This window comes from Argiope bruennichi, chromosome 3, assembly GCF_947563725.1.
Source record: "Argiope bruennichi chromosome 3, qqArgBrue1.1, whole genome shotgun sequence".
Lineage (NCBI taxonomy): Eukaryota > Metazoa > Arthropoda > Arachnida > Araneae > Araneidae > Argiope > Argiope bruennichi.
The window spans coordinates 135,263,242-135,284,136 of record NC_079153.1 but is presented as its reverse complement, the minus strand read 5'-3'; the positions used below and the strand labels follow the sequence as shown (position 1 = coordinate 135,284,136).

The 20,895-nt window shown below is 27.9% G+C and overlaps 1 protein-coding gene across 1 annotated transcript in view; it reads right to left on the bottom strand.

The window, feature by feature from the left end:
• LOC129963477 (tachykinin-like peptides receptor 99D) overlaps positions 1-20,895 on the bottom strand; it is a 127,226-nt gene that overhangs the window by 28,174 nt on the left and 78,157 nt on the right. Inside the window, exon 3 of the mRNA XM_056077884.1 lies at positions 16,407-16,622. Coding sequence (XP_055933859.1) covers positions 16,407-16,622 — 216 coding nt within the window. The remainder of the gene's footprint in view (positions 1-16,406; positions 16,623-20,895) is intronic.

Here is a 20,895-nt window from a genome sequence, read left to right as displayed (position 1 = left end):
TAATTCTTTTTTTTTGGAAAACTGAGTTACATTGAAAATAATTTAAAATTATTTTTAAAAAATCCTAATTATCTAGATGCAGAGAAAATTCCAGTATCATTTTTGAAAGATCCATGAAAGAATGAGTGCAATGACATACGCTGTACTCATACGACGTTTGTAGATTATAAAATTAATCTAATTAAAATAATGAAATATTATGAAAAAAAACATTTTTTTAATTATCAATCATTTTATTCTATCCATATTAAATATCATTATCTCATTAAGAAAATGAAATGAAAATCTAATAAAAGGAGAGAAACAAGTGTTGATATCATGCAAGATAAAATATTAAGTATAATTTGGAAAATATGATGGTAGAATCTTTAATTAATTGACTTTCTGATCCATTTTTTAAACACATCTACTGAGTCCAATAATAAAAATACAAATTACTTAAATATAGATCAAATAATAAATTTACAGTCTTTGATAATGCAGAATGTGTGAGAGGAAAACATTCATATTTTCTTTTCACGCTTTTATGGAATAAATCAAAGTTTGCTTCATAATTCAAGAATTTATGGTTCTCTCATATAATTAATATAATCTTAATAGTAAATATTTAGAGTAAAAGAAATTCATTTCTTGAAACTTCTCTTATTACTTCTAATTTCTAACTATCTTTAGATGTTACTTATTAATTACTCTTAAAATTATCCCAAAAATTCATAAAAGAATAGTGTAAAAGAATATTAAAGACAATTTATGCGTTTGACGATTTCATTGAAAAAATATTCAAAAGGTAAAAAAAAGAGCGTTTTGAATTAAGTTAAAACTTTTGCTCATTTGCATATTTTCTAAATTTTCCATGAAATATATTTTAATATCCTCGTTATTATGTAAATCATGACATAAATATGAAATATGAATCAAAAGTAGATCATATTAATTTATTATTCTGAAACCGAACAGTGAGTGTAAATTTATATATAGGGTTAATATTGTCACGGAACTTTCATCTGTAAGTCCGTAAAGTTAATGGGTTCGTGTAGTGGATATATGGAGACGCACAGTCAACCGGCCTCGGTGACAAATGACGACTTTATTAACACGAAGACACTAACACAAGGCCGACGAATGCACAGACGATGAATATATACAGCCGAGACGAAGACAGGACAGCACACTACAACAAACTGTAGCCCACAAGTAGTAATCAGTGGCAATAACAACCACAGCACACAAAGCGGCCAGACAGAATTCAGCAGGAGAGCGGATCTCCGTAGCTTCACTCTACGATCTCTCTAACGGCTGCAATTCTCCACTGTCTCTTCGCTTTAGCTGTATCCAACTGCTGTATTCACTACTCTCAACTGGCGACAGACAACACGATGCTGCTTCTACAATAAACGCCAGGACTCGGCAGCTCAGTTCAGCACTCGCTTGAGCTCCACACAACGCTGGACTATTCTGCCGTTACTTAGTTATCCTCTCAACAACTGGTTTCATGACTCCCAACACCCCTGCAGCTTGAGACTGCCGGCCTTTCATAGTTCCCGGAGGCCGGTCGAGAAGGTTCTGGACCCATCAGGCGTATCACAGTTCCTATAGGTTGAATGGTTAAAATTCTCAAAGATTTCAACAATATTTATTTTGCCGCCAAAGTCACCAAGCTCTGAGATCAATAACGCGGCACCCGATCAACACCCAACAGAGCTGATCGTAAAATGGTCTTTCCAGTGATTGAACTAACCGTGCTGGGAAGTAGCATTACAAGTTTGTAACAATATCAAGTCGAGTCCTCTTGTTACAATTTCAATAATAATTTCTACAAAGCGACAAATTAAGTATTATTAAAAAAATTTCTAACTGACCTTGCAAGAGAAACCGTTATTTAAGATTAGATAATTGAAAATGAATCATCAGATTAAAGGGTTGCTGATTTGATTTAAACGCATTTATAGATATAGAATATCCGTGTTTTACAATAAAATTAGGAAATGCATTTAAATTTTTTATGAAATGTCATTAACATTTTAGTTTACGAAAAAACTTGAAAATGAATGCTAAAATATGTCACTGAATGTCCATTAAATGTTTCTTCAGTATTACTAAAAATACTCAGTTATCACAATACTTTGTAAAACCGAAGTTACGAAACATATTTCTAAAGGCACATACCCATTTCATTTGGATATGAAATGAGAAATTTTAATGAGGAGGACCAACAGCAAATTTCAAAGCACACGCATTTCCCAAGTATTCTTACAGTTTGTTTCCCAGAAAAAACTTCAGTGCCGTATTCTCCCTAATACAATTTTAACGATGGAAGATGCGCAACTTGTATAAAAGGAAAATAGGGCAAAGAAATAATCAGTAGTAAATTTTAATTTCTCTTTTCCTTAATGGAATCATATCCTTTGGGACCAATTGCATCTATCTAATGATTTTCCTCCTCTAGAAATAAAATAAAATTTACATTTGGGACCAATGAGAAGTTAAGACAAGTCTTCCATTTCTAAGACGTTTTAAATATAACAGTTCAAAGAATATCGGAATTGTTAATAACGCACAAAAAGAAAATTGCACAAAAAATATGAATTTTTCACAAACGATTTGAAAGGTTTTATTTCACTAAAATAAAGTTTCATAAAGAAAATACAGAGGCTGCCCTCAGATTTATCGAATGATCTTGACCTTATGAAAAGCGGATTCTTTCAACACAAGTTTTCTGCATTATCAAACTTTCGCTTCTCTGTTGGCATGCTTGCTTTTCACTTTTGCTTTTAAATATCACACCGTATCTTAATTTCCATGATAAGAATGTTATAATTCATATAAGTAATTCTTCTCGCTCGTCTTTTTTAGTTTTCATGCGTCGTTCTAGTTTTAAATGTACGATTGCTTGCTACTCTTTTTAAAAGTCTAAATCCTCAAATGCATGGATACTCTCTCAGAAATGAGAGTTGAAGATATTGGATTCCTTTTTCCATCTTTCTAAGAATGTAGTAGGTACATTTAGATGTCCAGAGCGAATTAAAGAATTATTAAGATTGAAGCCAGTAGTGTAATCGTGCATGCACGATAAAACTTGGCCGTCCGTTTGTGTACGGTAAAAGGTTTTACACTTTTGTTGAATTAATTCAAACAGTACAGAAGTACATTTGAGAAGTAACATATTTTCATGATGAATTTTAGAATGGAAAAAAATAGTTGTCGTTAAATTTAGATGTAAAGCTTCATGAGACAGCACCAAAAAAGTACCATTTAATAACACACGTTATGGCAAATTATTTTGTAAAAAAATAATTTTTTTGTGACACAAACTTTTTTAGACGAATGAGTTACATCAGAATATGATACCCATAATATGTATTTCGAAAGATTGAGTTCATTTAAGACAGCTTCATGATTTAAGAAATTCCGAATTCAGCATTTAACTAATATTTCACAGGAAATACATTCAAAATAACTTGGAAAGTGCTTATTGAGATCACTTCAATGTTAATTATTGTTGATGAAGTAGGATATGAGACATGTACATAAATTTTAGTACATAAACTTTCCTTTCGATAGAAATTTAAAATCTGAAATGTTCGGATTAGTGTATTAGAATTTATTCAAGTTTATTTATTTATTTATTTTTTTTTTGCCACATTACTGTACCCAAAATATTATTTAATGTTAATAGATTCATAAAAAGAGGGGAACCCAAAATGTTGGTAAATGTTTGCCATCCATCAAACCCTATGCATGCCTGCATAATCACGTATAATCGCATTTCACGCATATTCAACCTCTGTGTCTCGTATAATCGATTTGGGTCTGGGCGGATCGTCATTCTTATTTGACATGAAAGATGAGAAAGGCTTTCGTTGAAGGAAAATGAGATGTGACGTGATATTTGAGATCAGCTAACAGGAAATCAGTGTAAGAATGTTTCCTTCAGGCACTTATTTTTTTATAACTAATATTTCTTCTTTCCTATGGCAGCATCTGCTACATTAATGATATTAGTGGCATTCCTGTAAATATACTACCAAATGTAGAACATTGTTTGAAAACATACTGTTAAGCTGATGCATGACAGATTAAGCTGATGCTTACATGATGCATAGTAGTATACATTATTATAAAATTTGCAAAAACAATAATGTAGAATATTGTTTAAAATATTAAATGTATGTAAAATAAAAAAAAATTCTAATAATCTACATTATGATTCGTTATACAATATTGTTTAATATTATTAAAAAAATGCTAATAATTTACAATTGTTTTCTTATATAATACTATTTTATTGTAATTGATTGTACAATTTCCGATAACTGTATTTTTATTCAAGCCTTTGTTTTCATAACTTTGCTTAAGATTTTATTTATTTTACACCATGATATGAAAATCTAAAAAATACTGCGTGTAAGTTATACCGGAAAATTCATTAGACATTTTTGTATAAATTTGCAAACACATGTGTATTGTTTGATAATTTTTTTACGTAAACCAAATTTTATTTCCAATTATTTTATTAACATTATTTTATTTGCAAACTCTCATTTAATTTAAACTGAGGATTGATCTCGGAATCTATTGGCAATGAAAAGGTGCTTTAGACACTGCACTAGCCTTATATGACAGGACGAATATAAATCATGTGTATTGCAAAATGAAACTAAAAATTGTCATTACTTGGTGTCTAGAACAGTTTCATTCATACTTATTTACAGTTTATTTTGAGGAGTGTGAATTCCTTTCGGACAATGCTTCATTTTATTTTCAAAATATTTGCTTCATTTTCCTTAATAATTCAATGATATTAATTTTTTGCTCTTTTTTACTTGTATCAAAAACTCTAACATTTATTTCCTTTTTGAAAAATTTGAATTCTCTTGAAAACAAAGTTGTTTCTCAAAGGTGCATCATCCACCAATAGTTTAGTGTTTCTAAAAGAAAGAATGAAGAGTGTTCAAAAGAAATTGAAATTGTTTTTGCATGCTGATATCTGTGATTTTCTGGCAACGTAAACAAGTGTTGTTCATATCTCGCATTACATTGCTAATTTTTATTATACATATTGTATTTTTCTTGCAATTAGGCATATTTTTATAATATTCTGTGCTATATACATAGGTTATGCTTTTAAAATGCTTTTTTAATTCTTTTATTGGTGTTTTCATAAAGTCTGGCTATCCTTTGACTGATGTTTGTCGGATTACTCTTAGAATTCTGTATTTTAAACATTATACAATTTTGTTGGTGCGCTATTATATATTTCTTGTAATTTACAATATTGTACAAATTTTTAGTGCAGCAAATAAAAAAATATACAAATAGAAATAAATCATGTAAATCAAATAAATCTATATAAATCAAGCATTTATGGTCTTTTTTCACTGTTACTAATATCAATCTCTTTTCATCAATTTTTTTTCACTGTTACTAATATCAATATCAATCTCTCTTTTCTCTCCATATATTTCTTCTGATAAATTCTAGTACTTTGCTTTCACAGATTTAGCTTAATTTGTAAATATATTTTAAAACTAAAAACTGAATTCTATATCACTTAAGAATGAATTAAGAACTCAATGAAATCATATTATGTCAAATGAATACTATCCTTTAATTTGACGTCAGCAAATAATCAGCTTTTTCAATCACTTGGAACTTAAATCGGTTATAAAACATAAAAGCAATAAAGTAAATTATGTATACAATTATCATTGCATATAAAAAATTAAAATATTTTATCTTACGAATTGAATGGATTCTAGATATTGATGTGGATTACTTAATTATACATCACACTTTTCTTTTACCAAGCAAAAAAAAAAAAAAAAACTTTACTTTTTTTTTTTTGAAGGACATAAATTATTCTCCTCATAATCTAATTTATTTCACTCATTAGAGCTTTCTAAGAATAAAATTTCTCTTATCCATGGGCATGAAGGTGTGTGGCAATCAACTAATACTAATTTCGCAATGGAAAAAGTTATTGCTTCGCATTTCAGACATGCTTAGCTGGTACTAAATATTAAAAAGGAACAGCTTATTACAATATATTGCAATAAATTACTGACTGTGCTGTAAAATGATTTTATTACTCCTCATATCTGAAATTATAAAGGACATTAAGTGGTTCTCATCTCTTTTTAATCTGTGAAAAGAAGCATTAAAAGTTCTTATGAAGTCGGCAGGCTTCCAATAAAATTTTATTATTTGAAATCATTTGCAGAGTTTTTGAATCATTATTTTGAATTTATTGATCACGAACAACAGTTAGTTTTAAGATATTAATTTTTAGAACTTCCTTGTATATATAAATCAACCATTTCACAAAGATCAATCAATTATTCATTTTAATGTTAATTTTTACTGTTGTCTGGGGAAAATTATTTGTTATTTTTAAAATATACGCTTAGTTTCTCACTAAATTTTGTAAACTTTCGTTTATTTTCTGCTTTATTTTTAATTATAAGGGAAAAAACTTTGCTTTTCATATAGGTTTTTTTTTTATTTTTTTAATATAAAACTCTTAACTTTTTTTTTATTTGCCTCTGCAGGGATATTTTTAGTTTCTGAAAGTTACATAAATTATTTATGTACTCTCATATTATATTAATAATGTAGTCTATTAATATAGTTCCTCATATAATATTTAACTGAAATAACTGCATTAAGTAAATTATATTTAATTCTTAATTAAATGTTTAAAATTAATGTCAACAAATTCATTATTTTTTTTCTGCTGATAAAGCATGCCTTTCAAAAAACAAAACAAAAAATGTAACTGACAGTCATGCGCCAAATTGGCTCTTAATCATGTATTTTAAAAACCATGTTATTTTAAATTAGAAGCAACAAATATACGAATCAAATTTTTGAAATTCTAATGGATAATGGAAGTGGAATTTACCACTTTATTACAGTAAGATATGATAAAGGCTTTTGTATTAAATTGTATAATTTCCTTTAATACTCATAATTACATTTTTCAAAACGAAAATATGAACTTTAGAAAATAATAATATGAGCCATTATATTATTGAGTTTTAAATTCATAATTCGATAGCGAGACATCAGGAAATTTGCATAAAATTTGCTTATATTATATTCTTTATATTTGTAAGAAGGAAATTTTCTCTCTTAAGAATCTTGTCATTAAAAGAATGGATTTTTTTTTCTTGAAAATAAACAATAATAAAATAAATTAATTTTCAAAGTAAATGTAAATAAAACTGTAATATATTTTCTTGCTACTTTCTTTTGCTTTATAAAAAACTTATGCTTAGTTAATTTTTTCGATATTTTTGAATTTTTAATCTATTTTTCATTGTTCTTCCCTTTTTTGCTTGACTCATTAATATTATAATATTTTAAAAGATGATCATAGGAGAAATTATTTAAAACAAAAGGGAAATATAATTTAATATTAAATGAATTATTAAATTAAAATATCAGACAATTTTTTCTTTTACATTTATTTCTAAACTTATTGCAAAACCATACACATTGTCGCGACTTAGTGATTAAATTCCTTTGGTTAGTTTTTTAAACAGTTGCACAGTTCAGGGATAAAATACGTTTTATTAATAACAATTCCTCGATTTCAACAATTAAAATATAGAATAAATTGGTTGATAGATAATATTTACTTAAATAATATTTAAAAAAAAATAAATTTTTTTTTGAGAAATTTAATTTAGGAACTTTTTTTTACCGGTCACAAAATCTTCATGGAAATTTTTGATAATATTTTGCAATTTATATTTGGATTAAATATGATCGAATTTATAAATTTATAATCACAATTCATTTAAACGCTACGTTAATCACCAATAATCAGTGTAATCCTAAACCAAAGTAATGTTTTATTCAAGAAATTAATAAAATGTGGCTTTCCATCAGAATCGTTTTGGTCTGGTTGATTCTTGTGGTCATTCAGGCAATTTGGAAAGAATTGAAGTGGAAAAACGCATAATAATTTTTTATGTGTGTTTTTAATCTGAAATTTCTTACATAAATTAAAAATTAGATTAGTATAAGTTTAAAAGTGTTATTCCAATTTAAATGTAGGGCATCTTTATATTTCTTCATTATATATTATTAAATCTTAAAATAAATGCCAATCGTACTATTTTTTAATTTGATATGATTAAAATAAATATGAAATATACTTTTCTAAACATAAAATTTAGGAAAAATTCCACTTTCTTTGCAAGAAAAAGCAGTTTCAAAAATAAATAAAAACATAGAATATGAATGAATGCATTTGGTATTTTTTACTTCAAAATTTATTCGTAATAAAAGAAGGATGCCACAAATTACATTAAATAAATAACTTTTTTCATTATTTATTGCAGTGCATTCTCTGTTTCTTTAACGGCTTACACATACAACATTTAACCTATATACAATAAAACTTAAATTCCGTTTGTTTTCTTCTATATTTATATGCTTCAGCTTTATACAATTCCACAAACCCTCATGCATTCATCCGATATTAGGTACACATATTTCTTAGAAAGATTTAATGTGCTACTAAAAAGTTTCTACAACATCCTAAAGGGAATTAAATGGGAGTTGAAAAATTTGCCATCGTAACTTTTGAATAAATCAATACTTTTACACCATCTTAACATATTTAAAAATAGTGTTTTAGTGACATAAATTTCTTTTCAAAATGGCTATTTCTCTGATTTTATTCATGTAAAAAATGAATTTAAATGCATTTTATAGCAATATCCTTTTTTCGCTAAAGTATAAAACCTATTTTCTGTTTAATTATTTTTAAATTTCGCATGCTTTAGCCACTATTGAAATGTGGTTTTCTTCTGACATTTTGACTTTTATTTCTATTATGCAGCTGATTTTAGTCAAGCATTGATATGTTGACGTTTTGATACATATTTTAAAAAATTCATTTTAAAGTTGCTGTAACTGTTTTATTTAATTTTGTTTCTATTTTAGAAATTTAGTAATTTTACTGGCTTTAGCTTGAGTTTATTCCATTTAAATATAAATAAATAAAATAATTTTACATATTTTCAAAATATATGTTTATTTGTATAAGTTTTGGCATTCTCAACGCTTACGTCGCATCTTACTCAGTGAAAATCATTTATTTGAAAGTTATTAAAATTTTTGCTTAAATTCTGTTTTAGTAGAAATTGATATCAAGAGGTCCTAATTATCAGTAATTATATTCTCTTATCCAGTTTATACCCTGAGTTCCATCTTTAAGATCGAATCTTTAGCGATATGACAATCCATCGTTGATCACTCAAGTCCAGAAATAAAAAAAAAATATTTTTGCTGAAAAGGTATTTTCAATGTTCTTCAAACTTTGAGAAAAAAATTTCTGTCGCTGATTCACAATTTCTTTGTCCTTCAACCCTTGAAAAGATTATCTTTCAAATGACTGGGAATCATTTATAGAAACAGTTAAACAAATTTTAATTAGAGCAAAACTAAACCAAAATTCATCTTTGTTTGGAGTATTCAGTATTTTTTGAATGAAAAAGCGGATTTTCTCCCAAAAACAATCACAAAATAGAACCCAAACTTTAAACAGATAACATTTTGAAAATATCATTTATAATCGTAAAGTCACACTTCTAAATACGTGCCAAAGTTTTCGAAATAGCATGATCTTTCTTGCTTCCTCAGCATATTCTTTTTACTTTATCCTTAACTCCCTGATTTTAAAAAAAGACGTAATAACAACAAGTATAATTATTCGGATTGTTATTGTTCCGGCTTTACTAAAAAAATGAATTATATGACAACGCTTATTGACACTCTTGCAAGAAAAAAAAAGACATAAACATTTTCTTTGAACTGTTTGGAATATACAACTTATAAACAAAGCTATGGAACAAATATGTTCATAAATGCAATTTTATATCGTTCTATGCCATATTTCTTAAAAAAAACTATTTTTAATATGTTCCATCTGCGAATTTTTATTGGATAATTGAAGAGTTTTACATACCACATTAATTTTGATTTCTTGAACTTAAAAATTCGCAAATGATCCAAATTTGTACATTTTTAATGAAAAAAAGAGTATTAAGTATATGATCTAAATAGTATTTAAGCTGTCTTCTCTTGATATTGTTAATCTTTTAAGTTTAACTTCTTAAAAAAATTATAATTTATATAGAAGTTTCATGTTTCACCCATGGCCAGATCCCAGAGAAGAGATTAAAAAAGTTTATATCAGTATGCCGAAAGTTGTGATTAAAAATGTTTTTTTTTTAATTTTTAGATTCTTTAAGAGTAATAATAGATTATTTCGAAATCTTTTATGGGTTCAGACTGAAATAATAGGTTTCGCGTTTTCTCAGACAATATGGAACTTTTAGCTGCGGGTACAGTAATTAATTTTCATATAATACCCCCCCCCCTTTTTTTTTTCAAAGTTTCAATCGCACATTTCCTGTGATGGTATTTTCATCACAAAAAATTTCATAAGAATAGTTAAATCTGAGCTTGTTTTGAATTTTTGATTTTGAAATTTTGTGAATATTTTCGCTTAATAAAAATTTAGTGATTCTACAATTCGAGGTTTCAATATTCAGAATTCTTATGTTAAAAAAATTACTAAAAATATAAGCCCTTAACCTATAATACGATGAAAATTAAAATAATTAAGTTGAAAGGTTTTCTTATTGATATAATATTCAAAATTTTATTGCTTATTATATTAACTAATGTCGAAAGCCAATGTTTTTTTTTTTTTTTTTTTTTTTTTTTGCTGCTTAAAGATACACAATATTTAATTTTCTGAAAATACTCTACGAGTACGAGTTCTACGAATTAAGTACGAATTCTTTTGCTTGAAGGATTTTATTCAATGGCTAAGTTTTTAAAAAATATGAAAATATGCTCATTTTTTAATTAAATGCCGCATATTCATATTATAGTCAATGTCTTTGTAATTTAATTAGAATTCTCTACATTTCAATAGTGAATGAATAAAAACATGGACTAAAAGACTTTTGATATGTAACATAAGGCTGTATATTTCATGAAAAAACAAGACGTTGTGTTAACGAATTATTTCTTTATAAAGCAACGCACATGAAGGGAAGGCAACAGATGGCAGTCATTATACTTCATGAATATGAATGAGTAAAGTTGCAAGTCAAAACTTCGTGGTGAAGTAAGACACGCAGGTAATTAGCATCTCCTACGAAAACTCTTAAGTGTCACGTAAAGACTGTTTTATAATTTAAGTTCATGGAAAAGACTGGAAATTTTATTCTATTCTTTGAAGAGCAAATTTCTTCACATTTATAATTCAAATCAAATACATAAAATGTTAAAAGGATTTTCCTCAAAATAATGTTAATCATCTTCTTTTCTGTAAGAATGTATAAAGAGATTTTTCTTTTCTTTTTAGTTGAAGCGCATAAAATAATAAAATGTTTATTTATAATGATGAATACCCTTGCTTTGTAAAGAAATAATTCATTAATACAAAGTCTCATTTTTTCATAAAATATACGATAGTACAGCTTCATATTTCATATAAATAGTTTTTTTAGTCCGTATCCTTTATTCATTTGCCATTGAACTGTAGAAATATCTAATTTAATTTCAAGAATGAAATTAATAGGAACATGCGGCATTTAATTAAATAATTGATCATAAATTCATTTTTATAAAAACGTAACCATTGGAAAAAATAAATTAGATTGGATCATTTGAAATTCAAATTTAAAATCAGATCTGAACAAATGTATATTTTTAATGCAGCTTTTGCACAGCTTATTGTTTGTAACTGAAGGATTTGCTACAAAAAACATTAAATTAATTCTGGCGTGAAGAGTTTGAATGACATGTTATGAAGAGTCTTTTGGTTAGTCATATCACTGACTCTCTGACCCGCCCGAAGGCACAAGGATAAATAATACTGAATGACCGGACTGTAAAAACAGTAGCACTCGTGGGAACTGTGGTTGAGTCCTAAGAGCTATCACCGGCCACGGTACAACCCTTCCCGAAGTATGTACGTCCCATCATCGATAGAAGGAGCTAGATCCCCTACTTTTTTGTGTATTCTCCAGAGTGGCGAGATCCAACCACCATACCGAAAGCATCTCATCCTCATTTCGAGGTGCCCCCCCCCCCACGAGGATTCAGTCTATTAGTTAAGAAAAATTCTTTCATTTGATGTACGGGATATGTAGTTCCAATTGTTAATTTACGCATCAATTAAAGAATGCTAGATAGGATATGTTTACATAGAATTACGTTTATTTTGTTACTCTTTTAAAATTAAAGAATCTGGGATTGCCTCTCCCTGCTACTTAAGAATGAAAACTGTAAAGATATAATTAAAATATCCTGAAAATAGTTATTAATATTAATAGTTAGCCACTAACACTGTGGTTTTATTATGGAATACAATTTGGCAACAAATCGGATAAGGCAAAAGTAGCTGAAGGATAATGTGACGATTGAAAAATAAAATTTTCTTTTTTTAAAATACCAATATATATGCTGTGTTTCAAATAGAATTTCATTTCACTAAAATATTATGATAAAGGATTAATCTGAGAAATCTTGTTTTAAGAAGTAGATGTAACATATAATTTATGGCAAAAAAGAAAAAAAGATGTAACTCTAATTGTTACATTTGTATTATGTCAGTTGAAGAATATATTTTTCATTGAAATTAGTTTCTTATTTGTAAGAGCGATTAAAGACATTTATCGCAAAAAATAATTTCACATAATTTGTAAATTTAAACTTCCTATAACTCTTCTTTTTAGGTATTGAGGAAATTTGAAAACGTAGACTTCTCCCCATTTTCCCCAGCATTTCTCTTCCCTTTTTGAATCAAACATTTTAATTTACGAGGCCTTTAAAGAAGGCGAAATGTTCTTCAAGAGTTAAAAAAAAAAAGATTGTTATATTTAATTCTAAAAATATTTATCTTTTTAGCGCTTTTATATTATTATTTAAGTAGGCTATATAATGACTATAAATTCTTTTTTTTTTAAATTGATTCGAAAAATACCAATAAATAACTTTTTTAAGTATATATTTCCTAATATTTTTAAAAAATTAATTAGTTACAAAATGACGAGTTTTCGAATTTACAAAATCTCCCTTTTCTTAAGCCCTTAAAATCTTGATCTTAAGAATGTAAGGTCCTACTTTTTAGCCTTTTAAATCCAGATGGAATATAAACAATTAAAAAAAAAATAGCTCGTAAAACAAATCTGAAAAATTTATTTTATTATATTATAATTTGTTTTGAATTGCTAATAATAGTATAAGAAGGGAAATAAGTCCCAATACAAAATTCTATATATAAAATTTCACTTTTCGGTCTTTTATGCATTTTTTAAAAATGCAACATTTGCATTTTGTTAGAAAAGTATAGAGCTTTAATTAAGATTTATAAGAAAAAAATTGCAATACGGCAAGGAGCAATTTATTTGAAATATATGCATGAAACACTTTGGAATCACTTGCTGTAAAATGTTTAATTTTTTTATGTGAAATTTAAAATATTACGAAAAATTGTATTGTATTTCATATGATGCAAGGAAAATAAAAAATATAACTATATGTTTACAATTTCATTTCATGTGACATAAATATAACGTGATAAAGTTTCAAAGTGATGCTGTATATGGAAAGACTATAATATATATATTAATCTTCAAAGTTTGAAATAGGACTGAATTAATCGAAACAGTTACAGAAAAGAGAAGAAAATATTGTAATTTGCGTTTGCAGAATATTTAAGTAATCATAATTATGTTTTAACGGTGAATGAAACAAAAGAATATGTGCGTGAAATCTCAGAATTAACAGTTGTTTGCATTTAAAAATACAGAATTATCTAATTGTTTCGTCGCATTACATTTTCTGAATAAATATTTTTTTTACATATTATTTATTGAATACGAATAATATTTTTTACACATTACTTATTGAAAGTAGTGAGCATAAAGTTGCATTTTCTTAGGAAATATATTTGTTAAAAATAATCGTTTGCAGTAATATATGTTAACATAAAGTTACAATTCCAAAGCAAATAGTATTGAAAAAGTTAAAATTTACAAAGTCAATTACAATGCAATTAACGTAATTTTTGTGTGGGGTAAGGGAAGATTACAATTTAACCCCCCCCCAGAAAATATAGTAGGGCGGGGATAGCCTGATTGGTAGGGCGTTGGATTCTCGTCCCTTGGGTTGCGAGTTACAACTCCGCCGGTCGAAGACTCTCCGCGTGTGTGATGGCTGGCGTACGTATACATCTGTCGTGATCACAAAGTCCACTGGTGGTACTAGATCAGGGGTGATCCGTTTCTGATTCAGGTTTAAATTGCGATCTGTGAATGAAATGCATCAATGAAGTCCGCCCCGTAAAAAGGGTGTGTGACGTGTGTGTAGCTAAATCGTACTCTTAGCGCTACTGGAAAAAACAAGAGACACACCCTTGGTTTAAAATCACTGACTTCTAAAGTCAATGGGCTTGTCTATGACAAGTGCCATTAGAAACAACAACAGAAATTACAGATCATCTTTGTCAATTAAACTCATCTTATTATAGTAATATTTGTTGAAAATATCAAGTAAAAAACATTCAGATTTTATTTTTGTGACACGCATTACTTTCAAAAGTTTTTGGATTTTTTTTTTCTTAATTATGACTTAAAGTGAATTACTATTATATAATTGCTTTAGACGTTTTCATTTCAGAACAGAATCATTCGAAATTAAATTACAATTTCATCAAATATCACAGAATAAATAGGAAAGCATTAAAATTTTGTTATATTCATGCATAAATTTTATTCTATCATTCCGAAAAAAGGAGTAACTGTTATAGATAATTATAATAATGGAAAAAGTACATTTTTTTTTTATATTCTTAGCATAATTTTTTCTCAATTCAATTTGAATCTTAAATAAATTACTTGGTAATTCAATATACCGGAGGTAATTTCTTAAAGAAAATGGATGCAAATTGAATTCAGTTCGTTCGAAAGTGTTATACAGCATATTCAGTGAACACCTAACTCGCATTAATCTGAACAATTTTATCTCTTTTCTTTTATATTAAGCACTTCAAAAGCAGTTCCTAACTATTTGCTTTCTTTTTAATAGAAATGAGCCGAGATAATAAATTTGGTCTGCAAATTGAATTTTAAAATCTCGCTTTGAATTTCTGAGGGAAACATTTACATTGCTTATTGAAGTGATAGGATAATTTAAGTTTTTATAGAAAAATCACACTTCTTGCTTGAAGTTTATAATTTTATTTTGGTATGTAGTTATGTCTCAACATATGGTTATGGATTTTTTTTTTTACTTTTATAAAAGCTCCACTATCAATATATTTGAATTTAATTCGTTTCATTTCTAATAATAATAATAGAAAGTGAAATTTTTTAATTTATGGAATTGAAATTATAAACAATTACAATAATTGGAATATTTAACTAGCTTTGTTTCAATTTGCTTATATTTAATAAGACTTTCCTTAACTTTATTCGCTCCACATATTAAAAGAGATTTTATAATCGAATTAATGTGTCAAAGTTTTGAAATTGTAAAAAGTTGGATATTTCTATTGTTCAATTAAATTGTTTGAACATAACTATTCTTTAATTAGTTTATTTGAACTAAAGTTTGATTTCATATATTATGACTATCTTGGTTAAATTTTATTTTAAAAAATGAATTTTTGAAATATTTATAAAAATGAATTATAAATTGTATTTTAGTTTGAAAAGCAGAAATAAAGAAAAATATAAATGGCGAGTTCATTCTAAACTTTTTGTGATTAAAAAATATATTTTTTAAACAAATTGAAATATGATTGAAATATGTTTAAGCACTGCTAATAAAACTCACAACAGAATGTAAAAGAAAGAATATCTCCATGTAAAAAGAAAGAATATCTCCAACATTTACGAAAAATTAAAATATGTTATAAATGGCAATAATGATTCCAGTTTATTTAGAGAATTTCATACAGCTTCCACTGCTTTAACAGCATAGCTGTGACGCTCATATTTTTGTTAAAAAATTATCTAAAGTTTAATATTCTAATGGCTTATTAATAAATGTATTTTTGAAGAATGGTAGCGTACTGTGTTGTTAATTATCATTGGCACTAAATAGGTATCATTGGCGCTTTTTCGGAAATAATTGGTGGAAAATACACCAAAAATTGAGCGCATTTGACTGTATTTGCGACGATTATATGATAGTAATTACCCATACTTATTTTCTTACAGAAGAAATAGCGTATTTCAGTTTTTTTACCAATTGTTTTTTTAATCTTTATTTATATATTGAATGCCTCCTTGAAGGAGATAATAAAATTAATTTAAATAATAGTTATATTTAAATATGGAATCGAAATTAAGTAAATAAGTTTGTCTTACATGTATTCTTGATTGCTTTCATTCGATGGTCCATCCGGCCAAAACATGAAGCAGATGACTCGGTTCCCACCGTCTGGAAATTCCTCGATGATCGTCATCGAGTACAGCAAGTTCGGGAAAGAGAGCAAAATGCTGAAGACCCAGATCCAAACGCAGATATTCAGAGTGGTACTGCGAGACATCCTTGGTTTTAAAGGATGCATGATGGCCATGTATCTGTAAAAAGATAAGAAAGCCGTTAGATAAATAGGAGTCATTGTTTTGTAATTTTTTAGATGAAATTTAACAAATATGAAACGGTTGACAACATTCCAGCTTTTCTTTTCATATAGAATGATCCAAAATTCGCCACAGAAATTCTTGAAGAAGAAAGTAAAGCTCAAACTCAAGACAAATGGACGGATAAATGCACGGCTAGAATCTCTTAGTAAGTAATTTCGGAGGTATAAAATGAATGATCATTAACTTTGTTACAGAAATAATGAGAATAGTGGCAGATAATTCTATTATTTAGTGATAACTTAAGTTTGAATAGTGTATGCAAGCGTACTTAGTTTCAGAACAAATATCTAATCCGTTAAACATGCCTCAAAATGGGCGCATGCATTTCAAAACCCTTTCATGGATAGTTATTAAAGGCAATGGATATTCTTATATCATGATTTCTTTTTGCCTTCAAAACATTACTTTCTCTTTAAAGACAGGAATGCATTGCTTCTTTGCATCATACCTGTTGCTGTAACCATAAACTCAGACCTGCTCGAAGGCGCATCGATAAATTTTAATCACCGGATGCCACGATAGCATTCGCGGGAACTAATGCTGAATCCGTAGAACCATTCCCGGTCATGGTAAAACTCATCTCATAGGAGACATGTGAAGTCATCCATATAAGGTAACTGATATAAAATCATTTTTGTATCCAAATTGGAGAGAACCAACCACCATATCGGAAGCTTCTCCTCCCTATGTCTGAGATGCCCTCCGGTATGAAATACTTGTTGCTGTAGATAGTGTTTCTTCATAAACGATCCAACGCACATTTGGAAAGTTTTCGTGATGCGATAAAATTATGATTGAGTATCGTTCTACACGCAATTAAACAACGGTTCTATTATTTTTGAAATTAAATATTTTATTCACAAGATTTAAATCCATACCTTAACGTTCGTAAATGTTCCTTGTTAATTGAACACAATCTAAAATTTAAAGTCTTGCACTGCCTTCGTCTCATACTTATCTTCTTCGGTCTTCGGATATATTTTCTTGTCTGATTTTGAATTCTTATAATTTTTCCTACCTCCCTTCACCATTAGCCTGTTGAATTTTGAATAACATTGCATTGATTTGAAAAGTATTCACGGAAACTAAAAATAAAGGTAATTTAACGATAACGGGAAATTTTTTGGGCTTAACAATTGGGGTACCAAAAGCAAGTACCAAAAATAATAAACAACTCTCGAGGGTATTCATCCAGGAAGCGTTTTCTTTACTATCAGCTAATTCTCTTTCTAAATAGGGAATTAAAACAGCTTCCGTCGTCTAAGCTAAAAATAGCTTCTTATTTTCGGTTTTTTAATCTTAATCTTATATAATCTTCTTGTCTTCGAAATGCAATTATATAAAAAAAAAGATAGCCCTTAACTATCCCACCTTACCGTATCTTGTTGATTTCGCCTTTTTTTCGTCCAGAAAGATAATAGATTTTGTTCGTCATCCCCTCGAATTCCATGTTATTTCCAGGTGTTGGCGACACATCTCTACTTATTTCCTAAAATGTGACGCCTACAACGCTGTAAGTAATGATTCGTTGTCAAGAGGGATTAACCATACCTTTCTTCTCGGTAGTATAATAGAAAAATAGAAAACTGATTGAAGAACAAAAACAACCCGTTACGTTCAATGAACATTCAACTGCTTTCTCGGTCGAAATATATTACTTTAGAGGAAATTAGGTAGTTTCCTATATAAAAATTATTTTAACTCATGCTTATCATCATATTTAACTCGGACGAATCGCTGACGGCATTAATCACGATGATTGAATTGCAGATATTTAATTGACATAAAAGATTTCACTGATTTGAAAATTCTGAGTCCAGGAGTGTCTCTGGTGAACAGGAATTGTTCTCCAATCGGGATGTCTCACATCACATAATTAATTATATAATTATTTAAGAAATAAAAATATTTTCAAGACAATTGCGCAATAGATTTAAATTCAAATATTCATAGATATATTTTAGCTTTGGATATAGAGTAAGTTAAAAATACAGACAATTTAATCCCTCTCTCTATATAAATAAAATAAAAATTAATATTAAAAAAATAATAATGCTAAAATTTTTAAAAAGTAATAAAGATGTTAAAATTCACAAAACATCACCCAAAAAAAGCGAAAAAGAAAAATATTAGAAAATAATGCATTTTAATTTAAAAATTAGATAAATCTTGTATGTAAAACTTTAAAGAATGCTTATTTCTCAAAGTAATTTCGCCAGATCATCTACCTCATGATTTGAAATATAGTGGTTAGAAACTTTAAAAATTTTTAGAAATAATTTTAAATTTTCAGATAATTTATTCAATATTTTGAATAGCATATTGGCGTTTTTTATTATTTATATAGAATTTTGCTAATTAAAAAATCATTCATATGAATGTTTATATTTCCAAGTAAGTCTTGAAATATCTAAATGTATTCTGTAGATTTCTGTGAAATATGCTGCATTTATGTTTAAAGACTGTCTGCTGAATTAGTTTTCAGATTTTAACACTGAAACTGTATATAGTGTTCAAATCTTTTTTCAATATCACTTATCATCTCATTTGATATATCTTAAAATTGCAAATTATATTAAGAAATTAAGCAACAATGGAAATGACTCCCGTATATGTGGAATCTAAACACGTTTATAACCTGAAAAAATGTAGTTTCAGAAAATGGATGTAGATTGTAGATGGAGATTTGAAAATAACATTTCAAAATCCAAAACAATCGAATTTATTGAATGTGGTTTTGGTCATTTAGTATTTCTAAAATGAAAATTAATAGTTTTCTTGTATATTATGTAGTGTCTTATATTTTTAGGAAATTAAATAAAATTGATAATGCAGTTTTAGATAAACATTAAAAGTGCAATGGGTATGCATTTTATGTTTCGATATTTTATTATATAATCAAAGTTAATTAAGCCTTTACAGTAACGAAAGGTCCATTCAGACCGAGATGGATCGCATATGCAATCAATATTTAATAAGATAACATGTCCCTACCGCTTTTACAGCACACGGGTTTCAGCAAAGCCCAAGAATTCTATCTCTTCAAAAACGCAATGTCTCTGTCCGTTCGGGTAATAAATAATTTTCGGAATTTTTTCACTCTAATCGCTGAAATTTAGCTGTTGTTTTCCATATGATTCTTAAAGCGCATACTTTAAGATACCTTAAATAAAAAATTATTCAATTTTTGTGAACGTTAACTAGCTAAGGACACATATATCCGGATAGTTCTTTTTATAATTACTCTCTACGTTGTTATTCTACAATATGAGATACAATTTCAAAGGTAATTAGAGCGGATCGAAAAAGTAAATTTAGTAAGGCAAAGTTTGGTTAAAAATGAAGTACTGTCCCACTCTTAAAGATACATTGAACAATATCTTAAATAGGGAACGGAAATCGTTTATTGGTTCTATTTTTTAAAATAGAAAGTTAAAATCAAGAAGATGGATACTAATTCACATTGTTGAAATATGGTCGGAGTTATTCCAAAATAACTGGCGAACATTTGAAGATTGAAAAAAGAAGACATACGTGAGAAGATCATAGATTACCAAATCTTTTAGATATTTCACATCTAAATTAAGGTTCTGAACCTCAATATGCCTTCAGACAATGAAATCAACACTTTCTAAATGAGGTAGATGGTTTCTCAGTAGCAAAGAGAGGCTCTCGTGCTTGTTTTAGATATATCATGAAATGTATGTCTTATAAATTCATTCATCAAAAAAGTCTTGTCATCTTTCTTTGGCGAAATTATGCCTCAAGCATGAAATGAACATTTTGCCTAACACTCAATTAATGCGAGAGATATTATTAATGTTTGAGATATTCAGCAACTTTTCTGTTAGGGAATTTACTTTTCATAGATTCTTCCAGCAGTTTATGCCTTTTCATTTATAATCTCAAAAACAATATGAAGGTAAACCGACTCTGTGTTCATATAAGTATTCATTTTATTTGATATCATTGAGAACGGTGATTACTGCTTTTTGGAATGATAATTTCTATAAGTTCCTTCTATTACTTCAAATCGTCATTTTTCCTCATACATTTCATTAAAAAGTTAACGTCATGATAAACAACCATCATTTCGGGGCCAAATTCTATTTCAAAAACATCACTCTGAAGATGGACTGTAACATACTGATCGTAAAGGCACAAGAAATATAGCCATATAATCAAAAGTTAAATCAACATTTTTGAA